Here is a 15,208-nt window from a genome sequence, read left to right as displayed (position 1 = left end):
ATATATATATATATATATATATATATATATATGCACACACACACACATGTATATAAATTGAGTAAATCATGTAGAGGCAGCGAGATTTTTTTTTTCTCCATATTACAGGGGTTGAGCTGCCAGCCATATGAGAGTAAGGCTTGCTTAATTTCATCTTATTCTTGTTCCCATTTTCTTCATTGTGCCACACTGTCTCGTGTTAGTTAATTGACCTTGTGTATATTGTTGCAGGAGACTGTGCGATTACTGCTGGACCGTGGTTTGGATGAAACCCACCGTGATAATGCTGGATGGACTCCATTGCACTATGCTGCTTTTGAGGGTCACTGTGGTGTATGTGAAGCTCTGCTGGAGGCAGGAGCACGAGTCAACGAAGTAGATAATGATGGGAAGCATGCACTGGTACTAGCTGCCCAGGAGGGTCATGCTGCTGTTGTAGCAGCCCTTCTTGATGCTGGAGCTGACATTGATCACACTAGCCATGATGGACGTTCAGCTCTGCGGGTGGCTGCCCTTGAGGGACATAAGGATGTTGTTCACTTACTTCTGTGTCGTGGTGCAGACCTTCACTACAAGGATGCAGATGGTCGCTCAACTCTCTACCTTCTTGCTTTAGAAAACAGACTTGACATGGCAAAGTTTTTAATGGAAAATAATGCAGACGTTGAGAGTACTGATCTTGAGGGTCGAACCCCATTGCATGTGACAGCGTGGCAAGGCCATACAAGCATGGTAGAGCTTCTGTTAGAGGGTGGAGCACATGTAGATGCTGTTGACAGAGAGCAGCGCACACCTTTACAGAGTGCAGCTTGGCAGGGCCATGGAGAAGTGGTTAGACTGCTTCTGGAGCGTGGGGCAACAGTTGATCACACCTGCTCCCAGGGAGCAACAGCTCTTAGTATAGCAGCACAAGAAGGTCATCAGGACAGTGTGGCTGCACTACTTCAGTATGGTGCCAACCCAGCTCATTCAGACCGCTGTGGACGAACTGCCATCAAAGTAGCTTTAAAAGGTGGCCACATTCATCTTGCTCGTATGCTGGAAGAGAGCATGATGATGAAGCAGCAACATCAACAGGGTGGTGTAGGACGGGCATCAGCAACAGCACCTGGCTGCACAGTGGGACCAGGGCCAGCACCAGATGCAAAGCCCTGCTCAGCCTTGTTATGCCCAGGGCTGGCTGCTTCCCCTGCTGATTCACCAGAATCTACATTTGAGAAACGGCGCTCAGTAGCATCCCTAGGGCAACATTCATCTTCAAAATCATCAGGCAACTTGAGCACATCCACACGGTCATCAGGAGGAGCCAGGGCACCCACCCCTCGTGACACCCATCCCCATGCCATGCTGCAACCCCATCAACATCCTCCTCCCCCACCTGCTCCCTCTGCCCCGCCAGTCTCAGCTATGTCCCCAGTTCTGAGCTTCACACAACAGCTTCAGCAGTGTGGTCGAGGGAGGGGCCGTCGTCACCCTCCACCCCCTCAGCCTGCCCTCACTCCACTGGATGAGCCGGCTTCTCCCATCTATGCTTCTCCACCCCTGTCCCCACTTAGTGATGGGCCAGGTGGAGGAAGACACATGGGTGCTGGAGCTGTACTGGAAGATGATTATACTGTTCCTCTTCAGCATCCTCGTCCACCACGCCCCATCCCACCTCCACCCCTCTCTGCTTCACAGGTAACCATTTTGCTGTGCAGCCTGTACAGTATCCCATCATTCATGTAGATTTAATTGTGGTCATGATATAATTTACAACTAGCAGTACTGATCTTGCTGTTTTGTGCATTAGGTTAAGATGGTTATATATGCTAAAGTTTTGTGCAGAAACTAGTAATGTTATTTTAGGATGTATCCCTTTATATCATCATTAGCAGTAATACCCATGCTGGAGAGGGAAGTTTGTATGGTGGCACCTTATAGTACAGTGAACTCTCAATTGTCCGGCCTAATTCAGCCAACCTCTATGCTAAATAAAACGAAACACCAGATATTGCTTAGTACCTCCCATTGGCTCAACATTCGGCTTCGAGCCAGATATTGTGTTACTACCAGTCTTGACACTCTGTCCTAAAAACTTTCCCTTGAGTAAAAGATGAATCACTATCATCATCATTTTAGACCTCCTTTCCCACCCTTGGATGGGGTGAGGAGTAGTAGCATCCAGATAGCCAAAGTTTGCCCAGTTCAGTAGGCCATGCTTCCATTCACTCATCATTCAAGCCCACGGAATCCTGGCTGCACCTGATAAAATACAATACAATGTAGGAATGATACAGTACAGTAATACAGCATCAGTCGGCCACGTGTACAAGCCAGCTGATATGCCTCACAGCTGGATATTGCATTGAATTGCTGGTTACTTCATGTTTCAGCATGGTAAGTTGCATAACTTCACCAGATATTGCATGAAAAGAGCCGAGCCAACATTGCCAGATACTGTATTGCATAGGGCCAGATATTGCAATGATGGATAATTGAGAGTTTACTGTACCTGAGCAACAGAGCAGGGGACAACAATAAAAACAACAGTGGCAGAAATAAAATAGTGTAATCTTGCTGTTTACAGGGTGGTCGTCATGTAGGTGGTGGTGGCAGCAGTGGTGGTGGAGGAGGAGTAGGTGGTGTGGGGGTAGGTGTAGGTGGGGTAGGAGGTGCAGGGTCACCGGGTTCCTCTGGGTTCACTTTCACTCAAGACCAACACATGCGCATCATCCTGGGTACCCGATCCCCTGAACCACGCCCTCGCCGAAATGGCATTGTCACCAACCCCAGTTTAAAGGCTGCCCATGCTAAGGCAGCCCACCTGCTCAGGAATGGGCTCAGTGGTCGACCTCGTCCTCCCCCTGCTCGACCAAATGGACTCCCGCTCAAGAAGGAAACTCCACTATGACCGTAAGTTCCACTTCTATCACTTGGCTGTGGTGGTGAAGTGGTATTCAAAAGGATGCAAGTTTTATCCCAGGCTAAGGCAATGAATAGTCTGATGATCAGAGTTTCACAGAAAGAGAAAGCATGGGTAACTGGAGTTGTACTAGGAGAATGGAAAACGTTTTTGTTTTACATTTGTGGAATATTAAAGGTTACCAAAACGAGTGCAGAAATATGCATCATGGAATAATGTGAAGAACACTGTGAAATGGCTGAAAAATAGGAAAGCAGCTGGGGTTCATGAGATGTATGCAGAGATGATTAAGTGTAGTGGAGAGAGCAGTTTGAAATGCTTGTTGGAGGTATGTAAGAGGGCATGGATGAGTGAAACTGTGCCAGCAGAGTGGAAAAAGGCTGTGATTGCACCCCTGTACAAATATAAAGGTGAGCGAAGTGAATGCAAGAAATATCTTGGCATAAGTTTATTGAGTGTGGTAGGGAAGGTGTATGGAAGAATTATTATAGAGAAAGTGAGACGGATATCAGAAGTCCTGGTGAGTGATGAACAGGGTGGCTTTAGGAGAGGGCGAGGATGTGTGGATCAAATATTTGCAATGAGACAGATAGTGGAGAAGGCTTGTGAGAAGGACTACAAGGTGTTTATGGCATTTATGGATCTGGGAAAAGCATATGACAAAGGAGACAGAGATGGATTGTGGAAGGTTTTGAGCATGTATGGTGTAGAGGGTAAGCTGCTAGGTGCCGTCAAAAGTTTTTGTGGTGGTAGTGAAGCATGTGTAAGGGTAATTGGACATTGAAGTGAATGGTTCATGATTGTTGTGGGCGTGCGACAAGTTTGTGTGATGTCCCCATGGTTGGTCAATATATACTGTATGTGGATGGGGTGATGAGAGAAGTAAAAACACGAGTAATGGAGAGGGGGATGGCATTGGTAATGAATGGTGATGAATAAATTATCTCAAATTTGTTGTATGTTGATGATGTAGTACTACAGTACTTGCAAATACAGTAGAACCTCTTTGGTCCGCACCCCTTTAATCTGGACTTCTGTTAATTCGGACAAAATTTAAAAATAATAAGCTCCAAAAATATGTTGAAAGTAATTCTGAAGTCATTTTCAGTATCGGTGCGGAAAGCGATCATCATTCGTTTAGTCTCGGATCACGCTAGGTCTCAACATGGGCGCCTGTTTAAACACACGCTAGCATTCGTTCCATCAACTAGTTCACCAACCTCTAATATTTTTACGCTGTATTTCAGAAGTTAATCCTCCTTACCATGCCCCTTAATGCAAGTGTAGCTTCTGCAGTGAATAAAGGTGTTAAAAGAAGGAGTTTGCTTACACAAAAATGGGTCAGAATATTCTGCAGTGTTTAATGATTACTGTAGGTTATTTTTTGTACTTAAATGTGCTTTACTTGTACATCAAACATTAGCTTCTTGCCCATATGGGCATTATCAATATGCCAAAGATGACAATGTATTTTTTGCCTACATAAGTTTTATTTTTATTCCAAATATTACAGTTAACTAATTAATTTATTTTTTTGCCTGCATGGTCCTTAGTCGCTTACTACAATTTAAAATGTAGGCTAGTTTCTTGTCATGGCCTTACCTGTAAATTATGCAATACAAAACTATCGTACATGATTAGTTTGGTTATTTTAGTATCCTTTCATCTTTTGCAGTTATGTAGGGTTGACATATGCAACATATGTTAATAATTAACAAACATACCATATGTAGATAGTTTTTGGTATGAACTGGAGATTACCCTGATGGTCCGGACAATCTGCTAATTCGGACAACCCTTCCCCCCATATAGTCCAAATGAGAGAGGTTCTACTGTACTGTCAAGAACTTGGTAAACTAGTGCAGAGTTTTGTAGATGTCTGTGAGCGTCGTGCCTTGAGAGTAAATGTAGAAAAGAGTAAAGTGATGGTTATTGAGAGAGAAAGTGACACCCAATGTGATGTTACAGTGAATGGAGAGAGACTGGAAGTGCTGAGAGAGAGTTCAAATACCTGGGTACAGTGATAGAAAAGAGGAAAATGTGCAAAAGAAGTGGAAAGTAGAGTGACACAAGGAAGGAAAGTAGCTGGTGCAGTGAAGGCCTTGATAGAAACAGAGGCTTGAGTGTTGCAGCTGCTCGAGGCATACATGAAGGAATGTTAGTGCCAACTTTAACATATGAATGTGAGACTCTGGTGTGACATGAAAATGAAAAGTCAAGAGTGAGAGCAGTGGAGATGGGACTGCTGAGGAATGTATGTGGAGCACAGAGAGTGGATAGGATACAAAATAATGTGATTAGTGAAAGATGTGGAGTGAGGAAGTTTGTGGATGCCAGAATCAAAGAGAGTGTACTGAGGTGGTATGGTCATGTGGGGAGAATGGATTACAATGGAGTGGTGAAAAAGGTATATCTGAATGAATTTGAAGGAGGAAGGAAGCGAGGTAGGTCAAGGAGAAGGTGGAGGGATATTGTGGATGAGTGTGTGAGGAAGAGAGGTTTGGAAGTCAGTGAAGCTAGAGGACTGACAAGTGATTGAGCTGGCTGTATGATTATTGTGAGAAGTGTATGATCAGGGATTTGGCACCCCATTTTAATTTGACAGCATCTTGATTGACTCTATCAGATACGTTTATGTGAAGCTACAGAACATGGTGAATGTTTTTGGCATATCAGAAACAGCCAGGATTCCGGGGGCTTAAATGGTGAGTGAATGGAAGCATGGCCCATTGGACTGGGCAGATTTGGACTGTCTGGGCGTTGCTACTCCTCACCCTGCCCTAGGGTGGGAAAGGAGGTCTGGATGATGATGATGAGAATAATTCGACACAGTATTGAATGAAAAGTACAGTATATGGATGAATAATGATTGAGATTGATAGTTATAAATATCTTGGAGCCCAGTAGGATCATATGGTAACAGCCATTGCAAAGTTAACTGCCACTGATGTCATTGTTTTGAAGAGATTAGTGACTTCTAACCTCTTTATCGTGGGAGTACTCACCTATGGTAAATACCTGTACAGTCATCTGATAGTAGCCAGAATTACGAGAAAAATTATAATGTATTAAAGGGATTAAAATAGAAGTTTTTGATGAAAATAATTTTCATGGGGAAAAATGCAAAAAGTTAGAGCTCTATGCATACTACCATCCTTTTAAACTTATCCTGTCAGAATTATTTTTGAGAGAGACTGAGGACCGACCACATTCTTTAACAAGAGCTTGTGAAGGTGAAGGCAGACCTCTTAATTTTCTTTACATCATTACAACATATTGAGACTCATGATAGAAAATATAATTTATTTGTCCATTCTTATTCATTGTTATATGTTACATAAAGTGGAATGCAGTCTCGCTACTTATACATATTTTTAAAATTAAATGTCATAAGTTGGGCATTTGTACATCGGCAGGTACTGAGTCTTAATTTTATAGCTGTGTGGCACGTGTACTGGATTATGACTCTCATGTTTCCAGAAAGATGAGAGGAGACTGCGGTGAGCACCAGCCAAGGCATTAACAACACAACTGATGATGCCACCTGTCACTAGTATATTAAGATATAACTACAATCTGAAGGGAAAACTTACGTCATGCTGTTCACCATCTACTCGGGGCACCCAACCTGTTCTCATTGCCACAGCTATTTACATAAGAAGGTACTATATTCTATAATTTTCATAACATCATGTTGCCCTCTTAGGTTTGTCCATAGTTTTCTTAAAGAATATATATTTTTTTTTATTAGACTGTATTGAAAACATGGAAGAATATAATAGGATCATTGTAGCTTAAATTAGGATTGTCATATACTCACCTAATGGAATAGTTATGCTGAAGTATGAAGGTAGGTGGGAGCACTCACCATCCACTCACTTGATGTAGTGCTGCTTTAGGTGTTTGCCCTTTCTTCTCTTCCTTCCTTCCTCTTCTTTCTTTCCTTTTCCTTCTGCATGCAAGTGACTTTACACTCCCTTTTCTGTCTTTCTCTCCATCATTCTTTCCTCCCTATGGGTGACTCAACACTCAGTGACAAGCCAAATGGCTTCCTGTATACCAGAAAAAACATATACTACATTGGGTGGTAACCATACAACCAAATTGTGGTGCCTGGTGGTTTAGTGAGTTATTAAGGCACTCCAATCAGATTGAGCCAGTGCAGGTTTATATCCAAGGGGTGGTTGGGGTTTATTGGTCATGTAATGCCACTCAGGGATTAGTCAGGCTGGCCACTTTCATCTTAAATGTCAGGACCAACTAACCTAGCCCCAGGCTCCTACGCTCCTCATGGGGCAACATAGGATTGGATGATGGATGGATGAAGGTATAGTGAGGTTAGGAGACTGACAAGAGATAGAGCTGGCTGGATGAATATTGTGAGGAGAAGTGCATGATCAGAGACTTGGCACCCCTTTTTAACGTGACAGCATCCAGATTGACTCTATCGGGTACGTTTATGTGAAGCAACAGAACATGGTGAACGTTTTTGGCGTATCAGATAGAGCCAGGATTCCAGGGGCTTGAATGGTGAGTGAATGGATTGGTCAAATTTGGGCTGTCTGGATATTGCTACTCCTCACCCTGCCCTAGGGTGGGAAAGGAGGTCCAGATGATGATGATGATGAAGGTATTGTCAGTCTAGTCAGTTTCAGAATTTATCAGAGCCTTTACTTAACCCATTAACTGCACATGGCGGTTTTTGGAGGTGTCCGTGGTGCGCAGACATAGGGGTAAAAATGAAATTTCCCAAAGGCCAAATTTTGTCTTAGGAATTGAGAGAACACATGCCAACGTATATAATAACGAAATATTAGCTCAATATTTACCTTGGTAAAGCCATGGATGAACACTGAAGTGTCTGATTCTCTATTGGAATGTATGGTTTTTGTTTGCTTTTTCGTTCTCGGTTTCGGTTTGGAAGGCTCAAACATGCTTGCATGGGTCGGCCTTGGTCACCATAGCACTATATTCGAAATTCACCTGCACAGCCAGGGTTGTATTGAGCAGTCACACTCGGAACAGCCCGGGCTGTATAGAGCAGTTAACGGGTTAAAATACTGAATGCACTTGTGAAAAATATAGGGATACTTTTCCTGCTGTTGTTATCAGATGCCTCACCCTTTCCTGGGAACCCTTCCGACAGGGGATACCCATGACAAAACTGCCACCAGATTGCTTTGCCACAGCACACTTCCCTCTCTCTTAGACGCTTCTCCTCACCTTTCTTTCTCATCTGTGTAGGGATATTGTAAATGAAATTAGAAGATAAGCTGAGATCAGTTGAACACTAGCATGTAATATGGTATTGAGATATGATCATGATAGTTCAATAAGGTAATTATTTTAATTAACATGGTACGAAATTGTATTGTGAGAAATTTGTTGATGGTTTAGTATATTATAATCATCATCATTATTTCTGGACAAATGTGGAAGTGTGCATGGAAAAATCTGGAAGGAATGAGAGAGTGTTTTTGATCGGTGATATGAATGATAAAGTAGGAAATGTGAAGGTGGATGGAATAGTTGGTGAGTGGGGTGTGCCTGCTGATATATATGAGAATGGCAGTGCGTTAGTGGACATTTGTGCTGGGAGGGGGTTGGTGATGGCCAATACCCTCTTCAGGCACAAAATGATCCACAGGTATACATGGCGAGTGATGAGAAGGGTGGGTGGTGAACTGAATGAAAGGAAGGCAATGATTGATTATATGTGTGTGGATGAAAGGATGCGAAAATGTGTAATGGATGCAAGAGCTTATAGAGGTTGGGGGAGTGGACTTTCTGATCACTACTTGGTGGTGGCCAGAATCAAGATCCAATTAAGATGGAGAAATAGAAGAAGGGAGGGATGGGAAGAAGAAGTATTTGTAAGGAGAGTGGAAAGGTTACAAGAGGATGAGAAAAAGGCAGAGTATAAGAGAGAAGTGGAGGAACAATTCGGCAAATATGAATTGGAGCAGATGGGGGACGTGGAAGGTGAGTGCTGGATATTCACAGAAGAAATATGTGCAGCATGTGATGTGGTGTGTGGGATGAAGAGAAGATGGAGGGGTGTGCAGGGAACAGCGTGGTGGAATGAAGAGGTGAGACAGGCTGTGGCACAAAAGAAGAAAGCATACAATGAATGGATGAGAAATAGGGGCGTGGAAGAAGTTGAGAGGCGGAAGAGAGAGTTATATGTAGAAAGAAAGAGAGAGGTGAAAAGATTAGTAAGAGAAAGAAGAGAGTGGATGAGGAATTTAGAAGGAACTTGAGTGTAAAGTGGAGGGACTGTAAGAAAATGTTCTGGAAAGAGGTGAAAAGAGTAAGACAGGGTGGAAGTGAAGTTAGCAGGGGAGTGAAAGATAAAAATGGTAGATTATTAGTGGAGAAGGGAGAAAAAGTGAGCAGATGGAGAGAACACTTTAAGGAATTGTTGAACATAGAGGATGGAAGTAATGCGAGTATAAGTGGCTGGGGAATGGCTGGGAGAAGGAGGGAGGTGAAAAGACAGGAAAAAATCAGTAGGATAGAAGTTGTGGAAGCAATGAAGAAAGTTGCCCCAGGAATTGATGGAGTGTGTGGTGAAATGCTGAAGCATGGGGGAGAGATAGTAGTAGAATGGATGTGGAAAATGTGCAGAGTGGCCTGGGAGGAAGGTAGAGTCCTGGAGGATTGGAAGTCAGGTATAATTATTCCCTTGTACAAAGGAAAAGGGGTAAAAGAAGTGTGTGGTAATCATACGGACATTTGTCTTCTTAGTATAATAGGAAAAGTGTATGGTAGGATACTTATTGACAGAGTTAGAGAAAGAACAGAGGAATTAGTTGGAGAAGAACAGGGAGGCTTTAGGAAGGGAAGAGGTTGTGTAGATCAGATATTCATTCTTAGATCTTTAGTGGAAAAATTTCTAGAGAAGGGAAAGAAGTTGTATGTGGCTTTCATGGATTTGGAGAAAGCATATGACAGGGTGGATAGACAAGGATTGTGGAAAGTATTAAGAATACTGTATATGGAGTAGATGGGAAGTTGTCGAATGCTGTGAAGAGTATGTATGATGGTGCTAAGGCTGCAGTGCATGTGGATGGTGAACTGAGTGAATTTTTCTCTTTGAAGGTTGGGTTGAAACAGGGATGTGTCATGTCTCCATGGTTGTTCAATCTGTACATGGATGGGGTAATAAAAGAGGTACAAGGTAGGGTAGTGGATGTTGGAGTGGCCCTGGTGAGAGAGGGTAGTGTTAGGAAACTCCCTGTACTGTTGTTTGCAGATGATACTGTGTTGTTGAATGAAGACTAAGGAGAGCTGCAAGGCTTGGTGGATGAGTTTGGGAGTGTGTGTAAGAAAAGGAATCTAAAGGTGAATGTAGGGAAGAGTAAAGTGATGGTCTTTGAGAGAGGTGAAGCCAGTGAATGTACAGCGAGGTTGGATGGTGAGGAATTGGAAAATGTGAGTATGTTTAAGTACTTGGGTAGTGTGATGAGTAAGGATGGAGGTTTGGAGGGTGAAGTGCTTGAAAGGGTACAGCAGGGAAGAAAGGTTGCTGGTTCCTTGAAAGCAGTGATAAGAAGCAGGGAAGTGAGCATGGAAGTGAAAAACTTACTACATGACAGTATTGTGATACCAACTGTAACGTGTGGAAGTGAAGCTTGGACGTTGCTGGAGGGACATAAGTCAAGAGTGAGAACAGTGGAAATGAGTTATTTAAGAGGAGCCTTTGGAGTCACATGGAGAGACAGGCTGACAAATGAGGATATAAAGGAGCATTGTGGTGTGGATGTGATAGGAAGCGTTAGGAGGAACACACTGAGGTGGTTTGGCCATGTGGAGAGGATGGAGGGTGAAAGACTGACAAAGAGAGTGTATGTGAGTGAGGTGGAGGGGGGAAGAGGGAGAGGGAGGCCGAGGATGAGATGGAAGGATGGGGTGGAGAGGTATATGAGACAGGGGGGTGAGAGTTGGGAGCAGAGCAGTGAAATGGCAGGGGACAGGGCGATGTGGAGGCGATTTGTTTGTGGCCACCCCGAACGGGATTGAGGCGTCTGGCAATAGATAGATAGATCATTATTTCTGATGCCATGCTTCTTCCTGAGGTGGCCCGGACATCTGTATGCATTGTCCTTACATGCTTGTTACCTACATGTCTTCCCCTTCTTCTGCTTCTTCTTCCTCCCAGTATACACCACTGTCCTCAACTTAATCATGAATGATCTTCCTCTTTCATGGCTGTCCTCATTTCCACTATTAAAGACTAGCATTCAATGTGAATATGATTTTATTGTATAAGGAGTGATTCTTTAATCCAAAACTACATCACTTTCTTCCATACCAAACATCAAATACAGGACTCAGTGCCGACACAGTTTTCTTGATTATACGTGGAATTTCTCTGAATAAGATAACGTCTACAACTTGTAATCCTATGATTTCTCATACCCATTACTAGGCAGGTTTCATGCCTGTACTGTACAAGGTTACTGTTTGCAAGTGCCTCCCCCCCTTTTTGTTTTTTAATTTAAATTTTTTATATATTTTTATCATCATCATCATCTGGACTCCTTTCCTACCTTAGGGCAGGGTGAGGAGCAGCAATATCCAGACAGCCCAAATTTGCCCAATCCAGTGGGCCTCCTGAAGAATATATTTTCATTATTACTATTTTATTTATTTATTTATTTATTTTTTTTTTACTCAACTGGATACATTTATGCGAAGCTAGAGAACGTGGTGAATGTTTTTGGCGTATCCGGTAGAGCCAGGATTCCGTGGGCTTGAATGATGAGTGAATGGAAGCGTGGCCTGTTGGATTGGGCAAATTTGGGCTGTGTGGACATTGCTGCTCCTCACCGTGCCCTAGGGTGGGAAAGGAGGTCCTTATAATGATTTTTTTTTTTTTTTTTTTTTTTTTTTATTTATTTTTTATTTTAACTATCCTGCCTTTCAGAATGCAGCTGAGTTACCTACTGTGTATATCTCCACAAGCATTTTCTTTTTTTCCCCCCCCTCACAACACATCCTGCTGTCTTTTTATATCACAGCTCCCAGATAATGATCCCCTTCAGCACAGTGACATCTTATTTAGTGTATTTTCGCTGCTACCAGATGATCTATTTCAAATTTTGAGGGTACAGTACATTATCAGTGAAGGATATATGTAACACCTCCAGTTTGAAAAGTCTATCCTAATCTGAATAGAGTAATTAGAAGATAGCAATAATAAAGTACAGATGACACCCTCAAGTCGAAAGGGTTAAAGTTACAATGTCATTTTCGTCAGGCATCTTACATCGTGTAGGTAGTGGCGTCCATCATCCACTCACTTGATGTAGTGCTGCCTACTTCTTCCTTAGCCTTTATCATTCTTTTTCTATGCCTGCCCTCGTCTCTTCCTATTTCTCCCATCTTTCCTGTCACTTCTTATTACTCTTCTTTCCTTTACAGGTGGCTTTACATTGAGTGACAAGCCAAATGGTTTCCTGCAAGCCAAGAAACCATTTACAACGCTGGGTGGTAACCATATAACCAAACCATACGTGCTGCCTACATGTCAACAAGTGGGTTGGTGGAGGGTTAGTGCCCCTCCCCGTAAAACATATAACCCAAGTCAAATGGCCACCCCTTGTGGGATTATGGCATCTGGCGATAGATAGAGATCTTACATCGTACTGTATATGCACATCACCGTTCAGCTGACTTTATATGGTATACTATGCATTTTTTTCTTTTTTTCTTTTTTTTTTAACGAGTTAATCATACTGTAATATGCCATTTACTTTTAAGTACCATTAATCTCTTGTAATACAGTTTACAATATTGTAAAATTTTATTTCACATTAGATTGCACATCAAGATATCTTTATGAGACAGATATGACATGTGTGTTATTGTCTTGATTTAATAAGATTAGAACATATTAGAAACAGTTATTTGTGAGAGATGTCCAGGAGAACATCTGTTGGTGAAAAGATAGAAGAGATTGTACTTTACTAGATTTTATAGTTGGTCACACAGGGTGAATGAATATGAATATACTGGTGAAAAAGGTAAATGTTAGTGAATTTGGTGGGAGGAGGTGTCATAGGCCAAGAAGGTGGAATGATATGGTGAGTATGTGAGGAAGTTAGGTATGAAAGGTGGTAAAGATTAGGAACTGACAAGGGACTGAAGTGGATGGATGAAGTATGTAAGAAGAAACACATGGGTAAGGATTTCCCCCTCCTTCCCACTCTCATTTTTTTTGTGTGTGTTTGTGCGTGATTAATGGAATCACTGCCTTGTAAGTGAATGTGAAGTGCATCTATGAAGAAAAGAAAGTGTGCAGATGGTTATGCATATGAGATGGAACTGGGATTCTGGTTGCTTCGGTGTTATGTTGGTGACTGTATGGTCCATTCACTATGCATGCAGTTGATGGTTTTTCCTGCTTATGTGCTTTGTCTTTCATTGTTTTGGGGTCATACCTCATTCCATATTTTGAGGTGGGAATAGCAGTTAGGATGGTGATGATGATGATGATGATGGAAGAAGAGAAGTTACTTTTTCAGTTGATTCTCAAGTGATCCTTTTAGAAGTATGTTCAGTAATTATTTCTGTTTCAGGAACGTGAATGCAAAAAGAGTGCAGCATACTTCTCAGAGATGGTGAAAAGAACCTTACGTAGATACTTCTTATATAATCATGAGTTGGAAACCATATGGAAAGAAGCAGACTTTATCAGAGATTTCAGACAAACTAATTCCACGGCTAGAGCTCAGTTATTTAAACCTTCTAACTCCCTGGAAAAGGATTGGTGAATGTATTGGTGTCTTTTATTCTAAAACTAATTGTCTTGAAATATGTTACTAGACTGGTCTAACTGTAGTGAGGCAGTGCAATGCCAGGCTGGTGCCATTGGTGGTGACATCTGAGTCTACACCAGAGTTTGAGAGGCAGCCATCCTGAAGATTTGGAACCTCATTTGGCAGCTCTGTATTTTTTTTTTTTTTTCCTCTGAGGGTTCTTATGATTTCCTTTTATGGCTTGTATTATTATTATTATTATTGTTTTTATTATTTTATTATTATTGTTTTTATTATTCATTATTATTAGTAGTAGTAGTATTATTATAACAAGGAGAACAAGTAAAGAGAAAGCACAATCAAGAGAAATGTCTCTGGGTTAACAGTTAATAGTTCTTCCTCTCTCATGTTCCTTGTTTTCTGGACCCTACCTCACCCCATCCTTATGTGGAGAGAAAAGGTCAGGATGATAGTAATAAATATGTATGTATTGGATTCACAAATAACTTTCTGTCATTAGTTTCCAGTGCCATTGTGTTATGCTTAGACATAGCTAATGAACACTCATCAGTACAAAAATTTATTTAAAACACCCTTTTTATAGTATCAACTTAAATCACTGTAAATGTAAACAGTGATTTGTCTCCTAGGGAAACTTATTGCCCAGGGCTGGATTACCAGGTGTTGGCAAAATGGGCAACTGCCTACCAGGCCACGGCCTGTCACAGGCCATCCAGACTTCCAGAGCGGAGTAAATATATGCTTTGGACGTCCAAATAAGGGCCATCAAAAAAGGCAGGTCATGCCAAACTTTCACTGGAAATAATGGAAAAAAAAAGAGATCTATATGTTGCAGGCAAACTGTCTGTGTTACCTACCAGGCCACAGCAGGGTTAATCTGGCCCTGTTACTGCCAGATAAGATTTTTTTTATATTTTACTCTACGTATTGACTCTTTCAATACAGTAGTGTTGTTAACTTACTTTATAAATGTTTCCTGAGTGTTATAAATGTCTAAATAAAAAGAAATACAGTAAACCATATATCAAACAGGTAAACTATGACCATCCTCAAAAGTTTGCATTTATGAGTTTTTGGGTGAGCAACCTAAAATATAGTTAACTTATTTTTAACCATGCTGAAGGTTCCAAATTACCAGTTGAACTGCCTAGAAATGTGTTGGTGTTGTCTCCTATATACATAAAGCTGTCCTGTACTGGTCGTGCAGTCTGCAGTGGTGTATTTTTCATGTGCATATGTAAAAAGTGGCTTGCACATGTCCTATTTACTAGTTTAATCCCTTCAGTTTAATGACGTATTCATTATTATATTCTTGTTATATCTAAGCTCTTTTTTTACACCTAGCACAGTACAGTAAAAGTCCTAAACCACCAGGTGCCAAATTATGGCACCTGGTGTTTTAGTGGGTAATCAAGGCACTCCAGTTGGATTGAGCTCATGCAGGTTTATATCCAAGGGATGGTTGGGGTTTAATGCTCACATAATGCTACCCGGGGATGAATGAGGCAGGTCACTCTCA

At 41.8% G+C, this 15,208-nt stretch overlaps 1 protein-coding gene across 1 annotated transcript in view; it reads left to right on the top strand.

Moving 5' to 3' along the window:
• Nucleotides 1-14,961, top strand: part of LOC145412781 (uncharacterized) — a 39,055-nt gene extending 24,094 nt beyond the window's left edge. Inside the window, exons 3-6 of the mRNA XM_080282560.1 lie at nucleotides 232-1,680; nucleotides 2,570-2,895; nucleotides 6,386-6,567; nucleotides 13,489-14,961. Of these exons, the coding sequence (XP_080138686.1) occupies nucleotides 232-1,680; nucleotides 2,570-2,893 (1,773 nt within the window). The 3' untranslated portion in view covers nucleotides 2,894-2,895; nucleotides 6,386-6,567; nucleotides 13,489-14,961. The remainder of the gene's footprint in view (nucleotides 1-231; nucleotides 1,681-2,569; nucleotides 2,896-6,385; nucleotides 6,568-13,488) is intronic.
• Nucleotides 14,962-15,208: the final 247 nt, after the last annotated feature.

This window comes from Coenobita brevimanus, chromosome 94 (assembly GCF_032717465.1).
Source record: "Coenobita brevimanus isolate Jiangsu-jjx chromosome 94, ASM3271746v2, whole genome shotgun sequence".
NCBI classification, from domain to species: domain Eukaryota; kingdom Metazoa; phylum Arthropoda; class Malacostraca; order Decapoda; family Coenobitidae; genus Coenobita; species Coenobita brevimanus.
Note: the sequence above shows the minus strand (reverse complement) of the source record. Positions and strands in the feature narration are given on the sequence as shown.